General features: G+C 44.2%; 1 protein-coding gene and 1 long non-coding RNA gene across 2 annotated transcripts; one reads left to right on the top strand and one right to left on the bottom strand.

The window, feature by feature from the left end:
- Positions 1-249: 249 nt before the first annotated feature.
- On the bottom strand, positions 250-12,054 carry LOC133259793 (trophoblast Kunitz domain protein 1-like). Its single transcript, XM_061437734.1, has 7 exons — positions 11,878-12,054; positions 8,408-8,565; positions 6,197-6,280; positions 4,944-5,003; positions 3,632-3,715; positions 1,237-1,432; positions 250-775 (listed from the first exon to the last, which is right to left on the bottom strand). Exons 1-7 carry the CDS (start codon positions 11,928-11,930, stop codon positions 742-744), a joined length of 669 nt encoding a protein of 222 aa, XP_061293718.1. The 5' UTR covers positions 11,931-12,054; the 3' UTR covers positions 250-741.
- Positions 12,055-14,912: 2,858 nt separating this feature from the next.
- Positions 14,913-17,117, top strand: LOC133258869 (uncharacterized). The gene is made up of 3 exons (XR_009740188.1): positions 14,913-15,114; positions 16,492-16,678; positions 16,816-17,117. It is a non-coding gene; the product is annotated as an uncharacterized LOC133258869 (long non-coding RNA).
- The last annotated feature ends 5,949 nt before the right edge of the window (positions 17,118-23,066 follow it).

Raw genomic sequence — 23,066 nt, 5'->3', positions numbered from 1 at the left:
TGTAGAGGTGTCTGTCTCCCAGGTTTTGTGTAGCATGGGGGCCTACTAAGAGGTCGATGATGCTATAATGGATTTTCTTCCTATACCCAGTAGTGCACAGTCTGTGGACTGGGAAACAGGAGGTGCCCACTACTCTGCAGAACATTGAGAAGGACCACCATTTCCATGGACCCTATTGGTTAAGGTTTGTAGTTGCAAACTCCAGTCAGTTTAATTTTGAATATGCATTTATTGAAATATAAGCCACAGTGGGTGAAGCCACAGAAAAGAAAATGCAGCAAGGAGCTTCTTTATCCCAAACTCTTCTCTCATGACTGATGCTGAAAACTGGAGGCTGGAAATTCCACCTTGGCCACGCACAAAGAAAGCAGTGATGGTGGGGAAGGGGTTGAAAGTGAGGATGCCGTGAGGATGGGGGTTAAAACAAAAATCCTGTCGTAAAACCGCCAGCTCTCTAGTTACTCTGGTCATGGGGAATGTGTTTCTGCATCCCTTCCTTCCTTCCTCAAATAATTATGAACTGTCTCCTTAGCCAGGAACCGTGAAAAGTGCTAGGGATAAAGGGAAGACATGTTCTCATGGTACTGAGCCAACTGGATGAGACAGAATTAAGACATGTAGACCCATGGAGGAAAGGAAATGGACACGTCTGGCTGATGAGGGTAGAGGAGAGAACTGTGAGGAGACTGAACTGTTTCAGAAACAGCCAAAGCCCAGCCCTGCAGGGGTCCTCCTCAGACTTCAGGGTTTCTGGGGACCACTTTTTGCATGTTCTCTGCAAAAAAAAAAAAAAAAAGAATTTGCTGAGTGCCAACATTGTAGGCCCAGACATCATTCTAGGCCTGTCATCTTGACAGATCCTATGTTTTCAAAAAAATATGGAACTATGGTCCCATGACCCAAATCACAAACAAGATGGAAGTGAATTTTCCAAGCCTAGGTGGGGTGCTCAGGAGCACTGCAGACCTGCCCTGGAGGGTGGCTGAGTCAGTGTTCCCAACTGAGAAAGGGGAGCATGTGATCAGTCTGAGATGATCACAAAGAGGCCTCCGGGGTTGACCTTCTGCCATCCTCTCCCTGGAGAACTCGCTCAGTGTGGTTTCACAGGACACTGCAGCCTCTCCTCCTGGCAGCAGCGAGGAGGAAGACTGTGCAGGGTGAATGGTGTGTGGTCCCCTGAGCTCCACCCCTTTCCCCAGCCCTTCCCCTCCTCCTGTGCCCCGGGCCCTGTCTTACCGCAGGGAACCAGCCCCTTGACCGCAGGTCTTCATGCACTCCTCTTCTGTTATGAAGTTGTTTTTGTTCCCTCCGAGGCCGCCATATGTAAACTGCTCACAGTCACCGGTTTCGGCATTGTAGAAGTACCTGGGCCACGAGGACTTGCTGTGACCTGTTACTTTAGGCTCCAGGCAGAAGGCAGGCTTAGAATCTGCTGGAATGAGAGGGGAATCATCAGTTATGATGATGGTCATCACAGCTCTGTAAGAAGTCAACAACTAGAACCACCAGTTTGTTTGGAATAGAGAATGTTAGGGTTGTGGGGGGTGGTCAAATTGAAAAGCCCATTTAAATTGAAAGCCCAAATTGAAAAACCTCTTTCTGGAACGTAATTCTGAATGTTGCTAGGCATGACATGATACAGTTGTAGTTGTTCATTCGCTCAGTCGTGTTGGACTCTTTGCGACCCCATGGACTGCAGCCAGGCTTCCCTGTCCTTCACCATCTCCTGGATACAGTAATCATGTACAAATGTATACTTTTTCATGAAGTACCAAGCAAAATTGGGAAAATGCCTTTGATTCACCTTAAAACTTCTATAAGGCTTCCCTGGTGGTCCAGTGGTTAAGAATCTGCCTTCCAAGAAAGAAATTCTGGGTTCAATCCATTGTCAGAAAACTAAACCCCAAATACTGTAGGCACTAAGTCGGTATGCCATAACTACTGAACCTGGGGTCTGCAACTACTAACTCACCCCAATAAACACAGAAATGCTCAAAAAAAAAACCCCACAACTCTACAACATAAACAGGTCACAGGTAAGAAATATTCCTTATGTGTCACTAATTACTGGGTCTGGATGCCTGAGTTTTATAATACTATTAATATTCTCTGCACTTATGTGTACGGTTATTAATAAAATTTTAATAAAATCATTAGTAAAACTAATCATTAATAAAAATTTTGAAGGAATCATGCTATAATGGAAAAAGGCATGAAGAAAACATAACACTGTGTTTACTTCGGTTACCTCACAGGGATTCTATAAATTGAATATTGATACTATTGATACTGTGATTGTAAGAAGAAATGTACGTATTTGTTTTTTCATGCTTTTCCTGACACTGTTCCTAAAAATCTTAATATTTCTCATGTGATGAGAACAATAAAAGTGTCTTTTGATATGTGAAGTTGATGAGTTTGGAAGACCCTCATGAGCCCAGAAAAGTGAAAAGTGAAAGTGAAGTCACTCAGTCGTTTCCAACTCTTTGCGACCCCATGGACTGTAGCCTACCAGGCTCCCTTGTCCATGGGATTCTCCAGGCAAGAATGCTAGAGTGGGTTTCCGTGCCCTTCTCCAGGGGATCTTCCTGACCCAGGGATCGAACTCAGGTCTCCCGCTTTGGCAGGTGGGTTCTTTACCACTAGCACCACCTGGGAAGTGGTAATAATCGTTATATGGCACCTAAATATACTTTCTTACTCAAACAAGTAGGTAGAGAAATTGTTTCCAGATTAAACTTCTTGGTGGAAAATGCCCAAAATTCACCATGAAATGTGATTCAAATCTTTATATTCATGACTGGTAATCTCTTCAAAAACCCATGCAACCTGCATCCCCTGTTTAGATGAGAAAATTGCAGATGTCTTGCCCCAGGACATGGCATGTGAGTGGCAGGGCCAGGACAAGATACTCTCAAATTACAACTCATCTGATACACTACCTGATTCTGCCAGGAAATCTGGAAAAATAGATAACTGAGAACAGTTTCTGGATGCAATGCCCTATTGTCATTGCTTCCCTTTTTTAGAACATCTCTGAGCCCCTGAATCACAAGGGAGAATGAGTCTGGGTTTTTCCCAGACAACAAATATGTGCTGTCCCTACAAACACAAACCAATTTCCCAAACACCCACTGGGTGTCCAGCTAGGCCATTTACTTCTGATTTGAAATTCATGGAGTTACTGCAGATTCTGCAGGTTACGGGCTCAAGACTGTCCTCAGTTCGGCTGCCAGCCACGAGGTCTCAAGTCACTCATGCTTGTGACCAAATGGCTAAAATCAGGGAATCCATATCCCACCTTCACATTCAACAACTAAATAGAATCTGCAGCTAAACTGAGGAAAACCTTGCTTACTCTTCCCAGATTGATATACAAAATATAATTCAAGGCAGTACAATGGAGGAGATGTGTGGGGATGGGAGTGTGCCCAGCCTCTGTCCCCTAGTGAGCAGAACACCCTTACATTATCTTCCAGTATTTGCCAACCCACAAGCTTCCTGACCCCAGCGTTTATGTATTTCTTCCTAGATTTCACTAAACAGGCCTAGTGGTTGGATCATTAGCCATTGGTGATTGCTGTCACTCTCAGTGAACTTTCCTCTCCCCAGAGGTGCAGAAACTACAAACCTTTATTCTCTTCTCTGAGCGTTTGTGTTGGGAACACCTCTACTGCATGGTTCTCCAGTTGCCTTCCAGAAATCATCATCTGACCTATGAAAGGGAGTAAATTACAAGAGTGTCCAGGAGGCCTGGTCCATGAAACGGGGAAAGGATCAACGTGGATAAGAAAATAACAGTCAAAAAAGAACAAGGGAAAGGGCCTGGAGAATTTCGTAATATTGTACCAGCTTTGGTCCCACAGCCTACTACACAAGGGCTGTTTCTTGCTTTCCCTGAAGTTGCTTCCCTCCGTGGTTCCACATCTTTTAATTAGTTTTTAATAATAGAGGAATAATCATTACTTGATAAAGAAATGTTTTTATTTGTCCAAAGCAAGTAGGTAGAGAAATGCTTTTCAGATCAACATATTGTGGTGGAAAATGGACAAATCTGGCCATCAAAAGTGAATAAACTTTGTATTCGTGACTCGTCATCTGTTCAAAGAACTCATGGAACATGTTTCCCTTGTTCAGATGAGGAAACTGCAAATGAAGTTTCCTTGTATGTTGCCCCAGCACACAAGCATGGGGGTGGCCTCATCAGGACAAGCTTGTCAGGTCACAAGCCATTTGATACGCTACTGATTTGCTAGGAACTTGAGAATACAGATAACTGGTAAGAGTTTCTGGGAGACGTGTCCTACTTTCACTACTTACCTCTCCCCAAGCCTCATGTGAGCCCTCAAATCACAGGGGAAGGTGAATCTGGTTTTTTTCCTGACATGAAATACATGGTTTCTCCACAAACACCATCCAGTTCCCAACACTCAAGGGGTGAACCACAGTCAGCTGACTTCTAATACCGTATCTGTGGAGTTAGTGCTGATTCCACAGGTTGAGGGATCAATATTGTCCTGACTTCAGATATCAGCCATGTGTTCTCGAGTCACTCATGCTCTTGACCAAGTGACTAAAAGTGGGAGTTTCCATGACCCCACCTCAATGCTCAATAACAATAGAACAGGAGAACGAGCTCAGGAAGACTCTTATTGTTCTAAGGTTAAGGTACAGGATAAAACTCAGGAACCACGAACTGGAGGAGATGTTTAGGGCAAAGGAGGAGTGGAGGTGGGTGGAGCCTCCATGTCCTGGTGAGCACAGCACTCTCACATCACCACCACTGGTTTCTACTTCACAAGCTCTCTGAGCCTATATTGATGGATATTTTTTTTGAGGTTTCACTTAATAGACATATTTATTAAATCATTGGCCAGTGGTGACCAATTTCAATCTCAGATCCCTCCCTTCTCCCCACAAGTAGAGAAAGTTCAAACCCTTACTCATTGTTTGAGGCAATCCTTTTATTTCATCGAATCCTATTCCTTTAAGAAGCTCGGCAACTATAAAAGACAAAAATTCCAACATTTTCATGAGTCTTGGACCATGAATCAGGAAGGGATCAAACATGGATAATAAAATGATAGTCAAAAGTAGACAAGGGAAAAGGCCTGGAGATTTTGCTAATATTGTATCAGTCTTGGTCCCATGAACCAGCTATAAAAGGGCTCTGTTTCATTCTTTCCCTGCAGTTACTCTGCTCAGGGGTCCCAGGTCTTTCTGATTAATTTTTATAATAGAGGGATAATCATTATTTGACACATAAATATACTTTCTGGCCCCAAGGAAGTAGGTAGAGGGATTTTTTCAAATGTACATATTGTGGTGGAAAATGACCAAATTGGCCATGGCATGCAAATAAACTCTTTATGCCTGGTAATATGTTCAAAGAATCCATGTAGCATGTACCTGCTGTTCAGATGAGGAAACTGTGGATGACTTGTCCCAGAACACACAGCATGTGGGTGGCAGGATTGGGACAAGAAATTGCCCTGTTTCAACTCATTTGCTATATTACACTATTCTGCCAGGAACTCTGAAAATATTGATAATTTGTGAGAGTTTCTGGGTGCAGTATTTTCATTACTCCCCTTCCCAAGACTCTCGCCAGCTCCCAAGCACAGGGAAAGTGAGTCTGGGTTACCCTGACACCAAATATGTGGTGTCTCCTGTAAGAAATCCAATACTCCAAACACCCACTAAATGTACAACAAGTCAATTTACTTCTGATATGAACTGAAGAAGTTAGCACAGATTCTGCATGTTGAGGGCTCAAAGTTGTCCTCAGTTCAGATGACTGCGAAGTGGTAGTGATTTGATAAAGTATACAAAACACAAAAGTTTCATTACCCCACTCCATGTTCAATAACTCAGTAAATCTGATGACCAAACTCAGGAAGACCACTCAAATGCGGATCTCACATTATTATAAAGGATAAATCTAGGCACATCAAAATGAGTGAGATGTGCAAGGCAAAGTGGAAGTGGAGGTGTGGGGAGTCTCCACGCCCTAGAGAACACAGAGCCCTCAAATCACTGCCATGTGTTGCCACTCGAAAAGCTCCCTGAATGCCCACATTCATGGATTTGTATTGAGGTTTCACTAAACAGGTATATTGACTGAATCATTGGCCAGTGGTGACTGTTCTCAATCTTAGTGCCCTCTCCTCTCCCCAGAGGTGCAAGAAGTTCAAACCTATAACCATAGCATCCATGAAAGCTGAAATCAGATCTGTTACTGAACGCTTCTCAAGTCTCCTTCCATGGCTTGTCTCCAGACCTACGAAAGACAGGAAATTCCAGGAGTTTCAAGAGGCCTGGCCCATGAACCAGGGCAAGGATCAAATATACATTATAAAATGATAGCAGTTAACAAGGGATAGGACAAATGTGGATAATAAAATCATAGTCAAAAGAGGACAAAGGAAAGGTCCTGACTGCTGCTGCTGCTAAGTCACTTCAGTCGTGTCCGACTCTGTGTGACCCCATAGATGGCAGCCCACCAGGCTCCCCCATCCCTGGGATTCTCCAGGCAAGAACACTGGAGTGGGTTGCCATTTCCTTCTCCAGACTTTACTAATATTGTATCAGCCTTGGTCCCAGGGGCAAATCTACACAGGGCTGTGTTTCTTGTTTTCTCTGCAGCGGCTCTGCTTATTCATCAGGCCTTCTGGTTGTTTTTCATATTAGAGGAATAATCATCATTTGAACCTAAATATCTTTCTTGCCCAAAGCAAGTAGGTAGAGAAATTGTTTTCAGATTAACACATCTTGGTGGAAAATGCACAGAATTCACCATGAAATGTGAGCCAACTCTTTATATTCATAACTGGTAATGTGTTCAAAACCCCATACAACATGTACCCCTCTTCAGATGAGAAAATTGCAGATGACTTACCCACGTGGCATGTGGGTGGTAGGGCCAGAACAAGATACTATCATGTTGCAACCCATTTGATACACTACCTGATTCTACCAGGAGTTCTGAAAATACAGATAACTGAGAACAGTTTCTGGGTGCAATGTCCTACTTTCATTACTCCTGCTTTCGAAGCATCACCTGAATCCCTAAATCACAGTGAATCTGGGTTTTTCTCTGACAACAAATATCTGGTATCTTTACCTACAGCAACCAGTTTTCCAAACACCCACTGGGTATCCAGCAAATCAGTTTACTTCTGATTTGAAATCTATGGAGTTAATGCAGATTCTGCAGGTTGAGGGCTCAAGACCATCCTCAGTTCAGATGCCAGCCATGAGGTTCAGAGTCACTCATGCTTGTGATCAAATAGGGAAAATCGGGGTATCCATGACCTCACTTTCAAATTCAACAGCACCATGGAACTGCCGGATAAATTTTGGAAAATGCCTTGCTAACTATTCCCCAATTAATATACAAAATATAACTCAAGCAAGTAGAATGGAGGAAATTTATATGGCAGAGAGGGAGGGAGGTGTGTCCAGCCTCTGTGCCCTAGTGAGCAGAGCACCCTCATGTCATCTTCGTGTACTCACCAATCCACAAGCCCTCTGAGACTAGTATTTATGTATTTCTTTCTAGGGTTCACTAAACACCCGTACTGGTTGGATCATCTGCCTTTGGTGATTGATGCCACTCTCAGTTCCCTCCCCTGTGCTCAGAGGTGCTAGAATGAGAGGTGGTGAAAACTGTAACCTCAAAATGGATATTTGAGGTTTCTTGGAGATCAACTGCATCCTGAGGTTACCTTGAGTTGCATTTTTTACTCTGTCTATAAAGTCAGTAAATTCCAAGAATTTTTAGGAGGCCTGGACCATTAACCAAGAGAAGGATCAAATATGCAACTTTCTATTACTACACTACAGTGAGGTTCAGGGACAAGGTAGGGACCAGGGATAGAGTCTTAGAAATGGGGTCCCTGATCTGGTAGACTTGGGTGGGATATATACTTATTTAATATAAAATTTTAATATATATCCTTATGAGAATCATGATGCCAATGGAGACAAAAGTTTGCAAATTCAGACTTCCCTGGTGGTCCAGGGGATAAGAATTGGTCTGCCAATTCAGGGGACATGAGTTTGATTCCTGGTTTGGGAAGATTCCACATGCCTTGGGGCAACTAAGCAGGTGATCTGCAACTACTGAGCCCAGATGCCTAGAGTCCCTGATCTGCAACAAGAGAAGCCACCACGATGAGAAGCCCACACACCACAATGAGAACGTAACCCTGTAACTAGAGAATATTCTCTCTTAGGCAGGAAGACCAATGCTGCCAAAACCAGCCAGACAAACAAAAATCCTGGCCAATGTGACAGGAGAAATCCAGAGAGGGTTGGCAGCACCCACCTAACACCTGCCCTCCCCATTCCATGGACTTCCATCATTTCCCCAGAACCTGTAGAGGAGAGGTGAGCCTGGACCTACCTTGGTCCTGGGTATGGTGTTCATACACCGGAGTGCTGTCCACCAGGATAACCAGGAGGAAGAGAAGGGCTGCAGAGAGGCAGAGCCGGTTCATCTTGGTGGCCTTGCAGGAGGGCTCCTGAGGATGCTGGGGACGGACTGAGCTTCTAATATCCTGGCTGAAGGGTGGGATCAGGCAATGAGGAGGGGAGTGGGGAAGGGGAGGAGCTGGGTCAGTCTTGTTTATTGCAAAATCTCCCTCCAAGGCATGCCTCCTGCTTCTGTCTGCAGGGGCCAAATGTCCAGGAACAGCAGTTCTCAGATTTGCCTATGCCTATGGTCTCATGTAGACACAGATTGTGATCAGGCAGATGCAGTTTTGTCCAATATGATCCCTCAGGGAGCATCTCAGCACCTACAGTAGTGCATGGCACACGATGTATGGTCAATGGGTAGATGAGAGCAAATCACAAGACATGTGAGTGAAAAGTAGTGTGTTAGCCCAGGTCCTCCTTTTCAGCCTCGTGTAGGTGTCATCACATCTGGGCCTCCATGCCCTGACCCCCCTCACCTACCTCAGATGACAGGTGTGACACAGGTCACCTTCCTACAATCACTGCCCCAGCTTCTCCACTGGATGGACATTTGCCCTTCACCAGGCACTGGTCCGGGCAGGGACTTAGCTGGAGAAGGTGATTTCGCTCTGGCACATAAGCCTGTTTATGCATTGAAAAAGCAATAAGGGGAGGGGGCAGAGGGGGACCTGTGAGCTGAACATGTCTCCACAGCATAACCAATAGCTGCTCCTCACGTGGTTTCACCAACAGGAGAGCTGCCTGCCTAATTGGACTTCAGGGGACCTTGGATGATCACCTGGAGTCATCCCCTTACTCCTGCTCTCTCCCTCAGTGGTTTTGGGGTCAGATAACCTCAGTGTGGGAGCCACCTCTGCATTTTCCTAACTTTATTCCTGAGGATTTAAATCTCCTAGAATCCCGTGTCTTCAGGTATCACGTGAGATCCGTGCTGCCCACATCATGTGGTTGCTGCGGGATCAACGGATGCAACAGGCATATATTCCTTCTCCTTGAGAAGTCAATGTCCTTTGCAGTGTTAGTAATAACAGTAATGAGTAATTACTCCAGGTAAAACTTAAATTCTTCATTGTGGCAGGCATTATGCTAAGCACCTGACAAATATAACTCATCTAATCCTCAAAAATCTTTAAAGGGGAGAAACTGTTAATATGTCCTCATGTTACCTAGGAAGTACCTGAGATAAAAGAAATAAAGCAATTTCCTTAGCTCATAACTTGTAGAGAGAGGGTTGGACCCAAAGATCTGACTTTAAGAGTCTGTGCACATGCGCTCTGCTGCATTGCAAGCTGTAAATTACTGTGCACATGTGAGGGGTGTTGCTGCTGTTTAGGCGCCCAGTCATGTCCAGCTCTCTGAGACCCCATGGACTGCAGCCCATCCTCTACCCCTCTACAGTGCTGCCTCCTGTCTTAGCCCAGGCCCTGATAGCACCACTGTGGGTCAGGATAGTCCTCCCCCATCTTGACATTGTTCTTCTTTGCTTTGAAGCTGACAAATACAAAGGACTCAAAGATCCCAGACTTGGTTATTTTAGCCTTGCAGGGATCTGTGTATGGAGACTGCAGGCAGAAGTCAGGCCACAGGGTTGTAAAGATGGGAGGATCTTGGTCAAATAGAGGATGGTAATCACTGTTTGGTCTACCAGGTGAACAACTGAAACCACCAGTCTGTTTGCAATAGAGATGGTCGGGGTGCAGAGGGTGAATGTGGGAAGGCCCTTTGATATCCTTCTGTCCAGGGCATTATTACCAATGTTGTTAGGCATCACAGAGACAAGATAATGCTGCAAATAATTACATATTGTTGCTGAATATCTATAGATTAATTGGCATAATGCCTCTGACCAGCTCCAAAAGAACAAAAATAGAGGATACATATTAGGAATGTTCTCCACATGTTGGTAATGATTAGAGCTGAAAATGGTCTGTGGGTTTATAATACTATTTTCTGGATGTATATGATAGGAACTTTTCACCATTACCAAATAAAGTGTGAAGTTGGATAACCAACAAGACCTATTGTATAGCACATGCAAAGCCTCTCAGTGTTGTGTGGCATGTTTGATGGGAGGAGAGTTTAGGGGAGGATGGATACGTGTATATGTATGGCTGAGTCCCTTTGCTGACCACCTGAAACTATCACAATATTGTTAATTGATTACACTCCAATAAAAATAAAGAGTTGAAAGAAAAAGTGGGAAGGCATTATGCTGTACTAGAGAAATGCATGGAAGAAGAGCCACCAGTGTGTTCACTTTTCGTTACATCATGGGAGCTGGAATAATGGCGTATTGAGGCAATATCGACACTGTGACATATATAAGAGATTTCCTGCTCTCCCTGCACTTGCCTCTGCAGGGCAGAAGCTCATTTGCCACTCAGTGTTCTGATGAATTTCATAACAGAAATGATCATGATTTGATACATAAGTTTTTTTAGAGGGGTAAAGAAATGTAGGTATACAAGTCTTTTGGAGTAAAACATTCTGGTGGAAAATGGACACCATTGACCACAAATGTGCAAACTTTTTGTACTCAGGACTGGTGATCCTTTCAAAAAATTCATGTAACTGGGTCCCCATGTTCAGGTGAGGAAACTGTAGATGACTTGCCCCAGGACACAAAGCATTTGAGTGTTAGGATCAGGATAAGTCACAACCTGTTTAATCAATACCTCATTCTGCCAACTATTCTGACAATGCAGAGAATAGGGAAGGGGTTCTGAGTGCTCTGCCCCACATAATATAATTGCAGAGCCCTGACCCTCATAGTAGACACAAATGGTAGAGAAGAGTCAGTTTGAGATTTGTCCCTGATTCCAAACATGCAGGGTCTCCACCAACAGTACCCAGTTCTCTCAAACCCACTGGGCATCCAGGAGTCAATTCACTTCTGACACTAAATCCACAGAGGTGACCCAGATCTCACAAGGGAGGGCTTGGTCTCTGAGGACTGTCATACCTTCAAGTGTTGATAACAAATCCTGCTGTCATTTACGTGTGTGACCAACTGGCTGTAAACTCAGAGGTTCCATGACCCATCTGCCGTATTATTTATTAGGAACCCTCACAGAACTCAGAAAAGCCCTTTACTTACTGCCCCAAGTTATTATAAAGCATAAAACTCAGGGAAAGCCAAATGGAGGAGAAGTGTAGGATAAATAGAGAGTTGGAGATGCTGAGCCTCCAGGCCCTCTTAGGGTTCTCCCTGCTCTCAATCTCTTGATGAGATCATCTCCTCTGAAGCTCTCTGAACCAAATGTTCATGTATGTTAATTGAGGGTTGGAAGTAGGAAAGTTGATTGAATCTTTGGCCACTGGTGATTAAACTCAGTATCTGTCCCCTCTCCTGTTCCCAGAGGGAATAGGGGTTAATAGTTTAAACCCTCTAATTACCTGATGGTGTGTTCTGGAGTCCAGTCCCATCCAGACTCTATCTCAGGTCCCATCCTTCACTCATCTCATGATTTTGAATATACCAAAAATTCCCAATGTTTCAGGGGTCTGGGGCATGAACAGAGACAGGGATCAAATTTGCAACTTGTTATGACACTACAGTAGGTACAAGGCAGGGACCAGGACTAGGATCTCGGTTATGAGGTCCCTGATCTGATAGAGTCAAGTAGGATTTTGTTGTTGTTGTTGTTTACACTAAACACATAATTATACCTTTTGAGATCAAGAAATGTTCCTGCATTAAAAATGCCTAATTTACCAGAAGAAATCCAGAGAGGCTTTGCTGCAGCCACTTGTAACCCCCTACTCTCTCCCCTCAACTCCTGTCTCGCCACCTGTGCTTTTGGGGTCAGAGGACCTCAGTTTGTGTCCCAGTTCTGCCTTTTCCTAACTGTGTGATCTGTGGCCTGCAATTTCCTCGTTTTCATTTGTTACATGAGATCATGCTGCTGACATCCTGGGGTTGTTTTGAAAGCAGTGTCTATGGCCTCCATAGACATATATATTCTTTTCCCAGCAAAGCCAAAGTCCTTTGAAATAATAATAATGGGTAATTATGATAGTTAACACTAACTCTTTTGACCAGAGAGTCAAATAATGGCAAGGTGGGGTGGAAAAGGGGCTAGACCTGGGTAAGGTCACTCACTGAAGCAAGAAGGCTTTCAGTTACCTCTAAGAAAGAAGGAGACCTGTTTGGAAGAGACACCATGACTCCACTATGACACTCGGGGAACTTCCTGATGGTGAACTTCATCCTATTTGTCCCTTTATTTACTATAGTTGACAGCACATTTAAAGAGCAGCAGGAGCCGAGGAGACTAAAACTCGATTTGGTTCTAGACGATTAGCCTTGTTCTGTGGTGTTCAAAGCACCTTAGTGAGTAATCAACATGATTTTCAAAAGTAACTGAGTCTGGCGATTTCTTAATGCAGACACCATCATTCTCTTTTACAAAAAAAAAAAATCTGTGTTTCCAGGAGATGAAATGACTTGCCCAAGACCACATAGCAGCACAGTGAGTTACTTAAGCAAATCTCTTTTCATTAATACCAAGTCATTATCCCACTCTTGTTGTTGTTTAGTCCCTAAGTCGTCTCTGACTCTTTTTGTGACCCCATGGACTATAGCCCTCCAGGCTCCTCTGTCTGTGGGATTTCTCAAGCAAGAATACTGGAGTGGATTGCCATTCCCTACTCCAGGGCATCTCCCCAATCCAGGGGTCTAACCTGCTCTCCTGCATTGGCAGGCAGGCCCTTACCCGTGATGGGGTAAAGGCCGTTACCTCCTGAGGGATGCCCTCAGGAGAAGTTTGTTGTTATTCAGTTGCTAAGTCATGTTCCACTCTTTGGGACCCCATGGGCTGCAGCATTCCAGGCTTCCCTGTCCTTCACTGTCTCCAGGAATTTGCTCAAACTCATGTTCATTGAAACAACGATGCCATCCCACCATCTCATCCTCTGTTGTCCCCTTCTCCTCTTGCTTTCCATCTTTCCCAGCATCAGGGTCTTTTCCAATGAGTCAGCTCTTCAAATCAGGTGGCCAAAGTATTGAAACTTCAGCTTCAGCATCAGTCCTTCCAATGTGTATTCAGGGTCGATTTCCTTTATCATTGACTGATTTGATCTCCTTGCTGTTCAAGGGACTCTGAAGAGTCTTCTCCAGCACCACAATTTGAAAGCATCAATTCTTTCGCACTCAGCCTTCTTTAAGGTCCAACTCTCACATCCATACAGGACTACTGGAAAAATAGTCATAGCTTTGATTATATGACCTTTGTTGGCAAAGTGATGTCGCTGGTTTTTAATATGCTGTCTAGGTTTGCCATAGCTTTTCTTCCAAGGAGCAAGCAAGTGTCTTTTAATTCCATGGCTGCAGTCTCTGTCTGCATTGATTTTGGAGCTCAGGAGAATAAAGTCTGTTACTGTTTCCATTTTTTCCTCATTTATTTGCCATGAAGTAATGGGACCAGATGACATTGTCTTAGTTCTCTGAATGTTGAGTTTTAAGCCAGATTTTTCACTTTCCTCTTTCACCCTCATCAAGAGGCTCATTGATTCTTCTTCATTTTCTGCCTTAGAGTGGTATCATCTGCATATCTGGGGTTGTTGATATTTCTCTGGGGAATCTTAATTCCAGCTTGTGATTCATCCAGCCCAGCATTTCGCATGATGTACTCTGCATATAAGTTAAATAAGGAGAGTGACAATATACAGCCTTGACGCATTCCTTTCCCAATTTTGCACCAGTCTGTTAGTCAATGTCTGGTTCTTACTGTAGCTTCTTGTGGATTGCCATTTCCTTCTTGCGTGCAGGTATCTCAAAGATATATGAAGTGTTTTCCACAGTTTCCTGTGATCCATATAGTTGAAGACTTTAGCATTATCAATGAAGTGGAAGTAGATAGATGTTTTTCTGGAAATCTCTTGCTTTTTATATGATCCAAAGGATGTTTGCAGTTTGCTCTCTGGTTCCTCTTCCTTTTCTAAATCCAGCTTGCACATCAGGAAGTTCTCAGTTCACATATTGCTAAAGCCAAACTTGAAGGATTTTGAGCATTACCTTGCTAGCAAGTGAAATGAGCACAATGTATGGTCATTTGAACATTCTTTGGCATTTCCCTTCCTTGTGGTTGGGATGCAAATTGACATTTTCCAGTTCTGTGGCCACTGTAGAGTTTTCCAAATTTGCTGACATATTGAGTGTAGCACTTTAACAGCATCATCTCTTAGGATTTTAAACAGCTTAGCTGGAATTCCATCACCTCCACTAGCTTAGTTCATAGTAATACTTCCTAAGACCCACTTGAATTCACACTCCAAGAAAAGGTAGCTTGTTCTTATTTATCAACCCTATGAGTGAAGTATCATTATTCCTATTCTGGGGCTTCCCAAGTGGCTCAAGACACTCTTCTGTCACAATCCACTTAATCAAGTACCCGATTCTTCCAGAAATTCTGATGATGCAGAGAACTGGAAAGGGGTTCTGAGTTCTCTGCCCCACATAATATAGTCCCAGAGCCCCTGACCCTCACACCAGGCACAAATGGGAGAGAAGAGTTCCAGAATCGAAATATGCAGGGTCTCTGCCAACAGCAACCAGTTCCACAATACCCACTGAAATTCTAGGAGTCAAGTCACTTCTATCTAAATCCCTAGAGGTGACCCAGACCCTGCAAGGTGAGGGCTCTATTTCTGAGGATGGCTACATTTCAAGTGTTGATCACAAGTCCTGTGATCATTTATACAAATGACCAATGAATATAAATTCAGAGGTTATATGACCCACTTCCACATTCAATAACGTATTAGAATCACTCACAGAACTCAGGAAAGCCCTTTACTTAGTGCTCTCAGTTATTATAAAGCATAAAGAAATGTAGATGTGTAGGGAAAATGGGGACTTGAGGGTGCCGAACCTCCAAGTCCTCTCAGGACTTTTCCCTCTCACAATCTCTTGAAATGTTCACTTCCCCTGAGGCTCTCTGAACCCAGTATTTAGGGTTTTAATTGAAGATTGGATGTAGGCAATTTGATAGAATCATTGGCCATTGGTGACTGAACTCAGTATCAGTGGCCTCTCCTCTCCCCAGAGGGACTGAGAGTTGATAGTTCTAACCCTCTAAGCACCTGAAGGTATGTTCTGGAGTCCAGTCCCATCCAGACGCTATCTAGGTTTCCATCCTAGACTTATCTCATGACTTACAGTTAGACAGTAATTTCCAAGAGTCTCAGGAAGCCTGGGCATGAATGAGGTCAGAAAACAAATGTGGATCTTGGGATTCCACTACACTGATGTGTACACAGAAGATTGTGTCCAGGAAGGAAGTTTCAGTGATGGGGTCCCTCATCTGCTAGAGTTAGTTGGGATACTTTTGTTTAAAAACTGAACACATAGTAATACCTTTTAAGAGTCAAAAATTGTTCATGGAGTTATACTGCCCACTTCCCAGAAGATATCCAGAGATGGTTGGCAGCACTCACCCCACCCATGCAACCCAACCCCTTCCATAGACTCCCCTCATCCCCCACCTCCAGAGAGGAGAGAGGACAGACTTGCCCGGGGCCTGGTTGCTAGTTTCACACCCTGGTATACCAGCCACAAGGCTGCCCAGGAGGGCAAGATGGGTTGCCAAAAAGCAGAGCTGGCTTATCTCCATGGCCTGGTAGGTGGGCTCGTGAGGAAAGATGGCAGCTGACTGAGCTTCTCACACCCCAGTTCAGTGACTGGAAGAGAGACAAGGAGGGGAGTGAGGAAGAGAAGGGCTGGGGTCAGCACTGTACAGTGTGTACTCCCCCACTACCCACTGTCCTGGTTCAGCCTGCTGGGGAAAATTGTCCAGTATTAGCGCTGCTTAAACTCGACTTTGCTTGTGGGTCTCACGGAAACATGTTTTGTAGTTGTACAGGTGGAACTTTGTCCAATATGGTCACCCAGGGAGGATCCTAGCACCTAGAGCAGTGCACGGCATGAGTGGACAATCAGTGAGTGGATGAGAGCAAATCACAGGATGAATAAGTGAACAGCAGTGTATGAGCTCAGGTCCTCCTTTTTAGCCTCCTGTAGGGTTCATCACATCTGGTCATCACGTCTGGATATCAATTACTTCCCCCCACACACCCTCACATAGCTCAGAAGACCAATGTGAAACAGACACCTTCCTGCATCCATTGCTACAGCTTCTCTACTGGATGGAGACCTGCTCTTTACCTTGCTGTTCCCTGTAGGAACTTAGCTGTGAAGGTGATGTCCTGCTGGGGCAACAACCCTGTTTTCTGTTTCAAATAAGGAGTAAGGGAAGGGGGCAGAGGGTAAGGATGGAGCTGAACACGTCTCCACAGCCTGACCACCTGTCCTCCTTCACCTGGTTTCATAAACAGGACAGATGCCTGCCTGAGTGGACTTCAGGGGACCTTGGAAGATTTCCTGCAACCACCCACTTCCTCCTCCTCTCTGTCCCAGTTGATTTTTGGGGTCACACGGCCTCCTTTTTATGACCGACTCTGCTTTTTGCCATCTTCGTGTCTACAGATGGAAATCTCCCAGAGTTCTCCTGTCTTCAGGTGTCAGGTGAGGTCAGTGCTGCCCACATCACGGGGTTGCTATGGAAGCAATGGACACAGCAGACATATGTTCCTTCTTCCTGAGAAGTCCGAGTCCTTTGTACTATTAATAATAAAAGTATGAGTAATCACAACAGATAAAATGTAAATTCTTTTATATGTCAGTCATTATCCAAGCACCTGACACATATTTACACATTTAATTCTCAGAAACTCTAAATGAGGGGATGAAGAAATATTGATAATTCCTCATATTATAGAGGAGGAACCTGAGCTACACAAATAATGTAAGTTGGTTACAGTCATCGAGTGGAGAGAGAGGTTTTGAACCCAGGAATCTGGCTGCAGAGTTTGTGCACATGCACTCTGCTGCATTGATAGCTGTTATCTACAGGGGAGGTGTGAGGGGTGACACACCCACAGTCCCTTCACTCACTCCTGTATATTCACTCCCAGTTACAATCACGTAGCACTAGCCTCCCTCTGCACTCAGGCAAGCATTTTCCACTCATGTGCACGCATGCAGGCACACACACACACACACACCCTGTGCTCCACTCCAGGCTCAAGGAGGAGGGAGCTGGGCTCAGTGCCCAGAAGCCCCAGGAGCAAGTCCATCCAAATGTCAAACAGGCACAGAGCTGGGTGATGAGCTGCAGAGGACGCAGGGGGCTGCCTTCCTGCACAGACACCCTTTCCCTGGAGAAGGGCAGGAGCTCTCAATAACGAGCTGCCCCAGGACAGAAGGGCATCAGTAGCCAGTAACTCACCAAACAAGCCACTGTGAGTGGAGGGTCTACTCTCTCCTGAGACATATCACATGGATGATTTCATTTAGCCTCATGTCCATCCTACAGCATCTGAGATTCTCATCCCGCTGTGTCAAGGAGAAAGCAGAGGCTCAGAGGTGAAGCCACTTGCCCAGGACACAAACCTGCAGACGGTACAATGAGGATTCTAGTTGGGGAGGCCCTCTGCCGCTTCTCCTCTTCCTGCCTCAGTCTCTGCATCTGAGACCAAGGAGTAGAAGAGACTCCCCTTAATATCAGAAGCTCCTCTTTTCTCCCCCTGCCATCTGTCTTTTTCTCCCAGTGTCCTCCGCTCATGTTCCCCCCTCACTCTGGTCCAAGTTAGAGACCTCAAGATCTGCGAGCCCCCTGATGGGCCAGTTCTCCCTCCCTCTCCCCGTTCCCTGCTCACGGAAGTGTGTTCTCTAATTAGAAACAGTCCTGGCCCCTGCAGGCCTCTTTACAGAAATTACAGGACAGGAACAAAGCTACAGCTGACTTCTGGATGAAGACAAGTGATCTAACCCTCTGGGACCCCAGATCATATCTCTGTTTCTTTTTTTCTCAGTATCTCCTTCTGAAAAATGACAATCTAGGATTCCATGCTATCTAAGGCTGCATCTTCAAATGGATGGAATGATCTTGGGGCAGACAGAACATATTTAGATATTTGAGATGCTGTGCCCTCTGAGAGGTACATTCATATTCAAGTAATAGGTAACCATTGTCTCACTACATGATAAAACAGCACCTCAATTTTTGGATCACATAGTATGTTTCTTAAAGATTATTATCGGGATTAAACAGAAGAGCATAAACCAGAGGTTGCAAAACTGGCTAGAATATATGTATGGTGAGCCCACAGAGTATATTTTACCACTTTAAACATTTATACAATTTCACAAAGGAAATTTTCATATTAAAAAAATCATATGAATGCTGGAAAAAGTTAACAAACTGACATCACAGTCCTATAATTTAACAAGAGCCAAGGAGACAGAAATGGCAACCCATTCCAGTATTCTTGCCTGGAGAAACCCATGGACAGAGGAGCCTGGTGGGCTACAGTCCACGGGGTCGCAAAGAGTCGGACACGACTGAGCGACTTCACTTCACTTTCACTTAAGGGTCTATCTAAAACTTGCATAAGCATCAGAATCCCTTAGGCATTTGGTCAAACAGATTTGAGATCTTCATCCCCAGAGTTTTGATTCAGGAGTACAGGTTGGGACCTGAGTAGCTGCATCAACAAGGTTCCCCAGGTGCTGAGGGAGCTGCTCAAAGGACCACACTTTGAAACCCATATGGTAAACTAAAGAGAGTGGCTCTGCTCTCAGGAGGGGAGCATGTCTCCAGTTTCCATACTCACTGCCATTCTTTACGGTCCCCAGGCTTCCATTTATATTACTCACATGTCCTGGAGGGTATTTAAACTTGTGACCTGTCACGTGGGCTCACAGTAAGTATTGAAAAAGAGATAGCTTATTCTTCTTTAACAATCTTATCACCTAAGTATTATTATCCTTTTTTAGAGATGGAGATACGGAACTACAGCTATGGAAAAGTGACTTGCTAGAAAGACAAACTGCTGAAAACCAGGAGGAAGACACTTGCCTGTTAGTCAAGTGTCTCCTGTTAGTCAGTGTCACTAATACACAAGCATACAAACACCACCCAGGCAAACCTGTTTGATATTAACACAGATGATGCATCAAAGATTTTGGACATGACTTCATGAATGTCAATTATATTTACAAGATTATGAGGTGGTCCCAGCCTTTCTGGCAGCATCCAGGCAGCCACGTTCCCAAGGCTCTCGAAGTGCTGCTGGGTGGAAGATGAAGGTTGGGATGTAGAGACAAAGAAGATTGCAGCAAGAATCATGAATTCACATCCCAAGCTCTACTCTCACTGCAGTCACAGGGAGCTTTTCTCCTGCACTGTTTCCATCCTTACTTCTATATTTATGGACTGTATCCTATGTGCCTGGAACCGTGCATGATTCTAGGGATAAAGGGAAGTCATATTCTTACGGTGCTTAGAGCCAACTGTTTGAGACAGGAGTAAAGCAAGTAGTCCTATGGGAGAGGAAAGAGGCAGATTTCTGCTGAAGAAGGTAGGGTTGAGAAGCAAGAGGGAAAGGCTGAATATATCACAAGCAGCCAGAGCTCAGCTCCTTGGACTTCAACCTCTCAGAGAAGCCCAGTTCCCACGGCCTCTGCAAAAGGAGTGGAACTTGTTGATTGAATCTCTGAAGCCCCAGACCTGTGTACCTGGACAGGACCTAAACCTTCCTAGAAATGAGCAACCACAGTGCTCTCAGGATCACAATGGCCACCAAGAAGGAAGTAATTTGTAATTATTTAAGGAAGGAGTTTTAATTCCTACCTTCTACTTTTCCCTGCCCCGACACCTCAAGGAAAGGAGAGGGTTTGGAGAGTGAATCTATCACAAATGGCTAAAGATTTAATGAGTCATGATTGAGATGAAGCCTCCACCGAAACCTCAACAGAGCACATTATTCATGTTTTTCTAGTGAACTGAGATCGACCCAGGAAACAATGTGGGTACAATACTCCATCGTGGCTCACTGGACCACTGCAGCAGCCTGCCCAGGGGCCTCTGTCTTTGCCCTTCACCCCTTAGAGGTCATTCTTCAGCTGCAGCTGCAGGATTCTGTTTCAAAGTGAATCCTAGCCTATGTCCCCATGACCAATCCCTCAGTGACTCTGGTTTTCTGAGTCAGATCCTGATTCTTAAAGTTCTAAAAGGTTCTCCATGATCTGTCCCCATAGCCTCTCTGTCTGATTCCCTTCCGCTTCACTCCCCCTTAATCCACTCGGCTCCAGTCACCCTGGTCCTATCTGCCTCTCAAACACACTAAGCACATTTTTTGACAGACTCTGCTCAATGCCTCAGAGAAGGCAATGGCACCCCACTCCAATATTCTTGCCTGGAAAATCCCATGGATGGAGAAGCCTGTTAGGCTGCAGACCATGGGGTCGCTAGAGTCAGACACGACTGAGTGATTTCACTTTCGCTTTTCACTTTCACTTTTCACTTTCACTTTTCATGCATTGGAGAAGGAAATGGCAACCCACTCCAGTGTTCTTGCCTGGAGAATCCCAGGGACGGGGGCCTGGTGGGCTGCTGTCTATGAGGTCGCACAGAGTCGGACATGACTAAAGTGATGCAGCAGGCGGCAGCAGCAGCAGCTCAATGCCTCTTTATCACAGAGGGTTTCCCTGACTCTCTACCACCTTCTGAATTCCCATCACTCCCTTTCTTCATGACTCTCATTAAGACCTAGCATAGGATTTTCCCATTTTTATTGTCTGTCTCCCTCCTAGAAAGATATATTATTCTTATTTACTGTATTTTGTTTACAGCTGTTTCCCTAATCAAGAAACTATGCTCTTGAAACCAAAAGGATAAATTTTGATAAATATTTATAAGTAAATGACTCTCCTATTTAATACTCATGCTAAGTGCCCCATCATTGAAGAGAGTGGATAAAGTAAAATTCCTGTGAGTCTCTATGAAGATGAGCCCTGTCTATAATTATGCATGTAGCTGTCATTGATATCATTATAGGAAAATAAAATATAGTCTGATAGGGGAGCAAGAGGAAGAACATTGAGTCTTGACTAACATCATACCAGTGTGGAAAAAGCAGTCTTGACCCCACAAGCAAACTCAAGGAAGTACTGCATCTTGCTCTGCCTACAGTTAACTTTGGAGGGAGTAGCCCTCATAATCAACAAAAGAGTCTGAAATTCAGTACTTGAGTGCAACTTCAAAAATGACAGCTGTTCTTGGGTCGTTTCCAAGGCAAGCCATTCAACATCACAGTAATTCAAGTCTATCCCCATACCACTGATGCTGAAGATACTGAAGTTGATCGGTTCTATGAAGACATAGAAGAACTCTGATAACTAACAACAACAACAAAAAAATGTTCTATTCATCATTGGAGATTGGAATTCAAAAGTAGGAAGTCAAAAGATACTTGGAGTAACAGGCAAGTCTGGCCTTGGAGAACAAAATGAAACAAGGCAACTAGCTGAATTCTGCCAAGAGAACGCATGGTCACAGCCAATACCCTTTTTCAACAACACAATAGACGGTTTTACATATGGACATCACCAAATGGTCAACACCGAAATCAAATCAGTTTCGTTCTTTGTAGCTGAAGATGGAGAAACTGTGTAGAGTCAGTAAAAACAAGACCTGAAACTGACTGTGGCTCAGATCATCAGAGTCTTATAACAAAATTTAGGCTTAAACTAAAGAAAGCGAAAAAACTACTAGGCCAACCAAGTATGACTTAAATCCAATCCACTGTGAGTATATAATGGAGGTAACAAACAGATTCAAAGGATTAGAACTTGTGAACAGTGTGCCTGAAGACTTGTGTTTGGAGGTCCATAATACTGTACAAGAGGCAACAAACAAAACTATTCCAAAGAAAAAGAAAAGCAAGAAGACAAAGTGGAATATTTCAGTGGTCTCTGGCTGGAAACATTGATAAGTACAAGTCTTATCATTATTTATACTAAAGAAAGCAAAGCTCAGAGATGTTGAGAATTTGCCCAAGACTGGAAAGATATGAAAAACAGCACCAACACCCTGTGTGTCCTCATTTATTCAAATACTAATACTACTACTTGTGGAGGTCTCCGTGACAAACTTTACTAGTCTGTGGTGAAACAGATACTGTCTGTTTCCAAAGTTGCCTTCATTCTAAATCTTCCCAGAAGCAGAGCAGGAAAGCATCATCAAAGTCCCTTTGCTTGGAAGAGTCGGACCTGCTATGTTAGGCACTGAATACAGCAGCTAAGTGCCATCTCTACACCTCCATTTCCTCCCTTGATGAATTCTTAGCATGATTAATGGAAAAATGTAGGCAAAATGCTAACACAGAGCCAGGGATACTAAACAGTAGTTGACCTTTCTTTACCTGAAGTATGAACCCTCCTCCCCACACATGACCTCAGGGAATCAGATATCTTAGATAAGTGGACAACTGAGTCTCATACCCATTCTCCTTCTGAGAGTCAGGAGGACAATCTGCTCCCCAGTTTGAGATTAAAAGTAACAAGGAAAAGTTGTCAAGTTGATGTGAATATCTCTCAGGGTTCTCTGTAGCTTGTGATGATATTAAGGAGTCGATGATGGTATAATGGGTTTGCTTCCTATACCCAATAGGGCACAGTCTCTTGAAAGGGGAATGGGAGGTGCCCACTGTCTGCAGAACAGTTAGGAGGACCACCATTTCCA

This window comes from Bos javanicus, chromosome 13, assembly GCF_032452875.1.
Source record: "Bos javanicus breed banteng chromosome 13, ARS-OSU_banteng_1.0, whole genome shotgun sequence".
Taxonomy (NCBI): Eukaryota; Metazoa; Chordata; class Mammalia; order Artiodactyla; family Bovidae; genus Bos; species Bos javanicus.
This window is presented reverse-complemented; position numbering and strand designations above follow the sequence as displayed.

Excerpts from the sequence above, each read along its gene's own strand:
- LOC133259793 (XM_061437734.1), bottom strand. The coding sequence starts at position 11,930 with ATGGGACCTGAGATAGAGTCTGGATGGGACTGGACTCCAGAACACACC. Across the intron at positions 8,566-11,877 it reads ACTCCAGAACACACCATCAG|CCAGGATATTAGAAGCTCAG; the intron begins GTAATTAGAGGG and ends CCCACCCTTCAG. Across the intron at positions 5,004-6,196 it reads CATGGATGCTATGGTTATAG|TTGCCGAGCTTCTTAAAGGA; the intron begins GTTTGAACTTCT and ends TGTCTTTTATAG.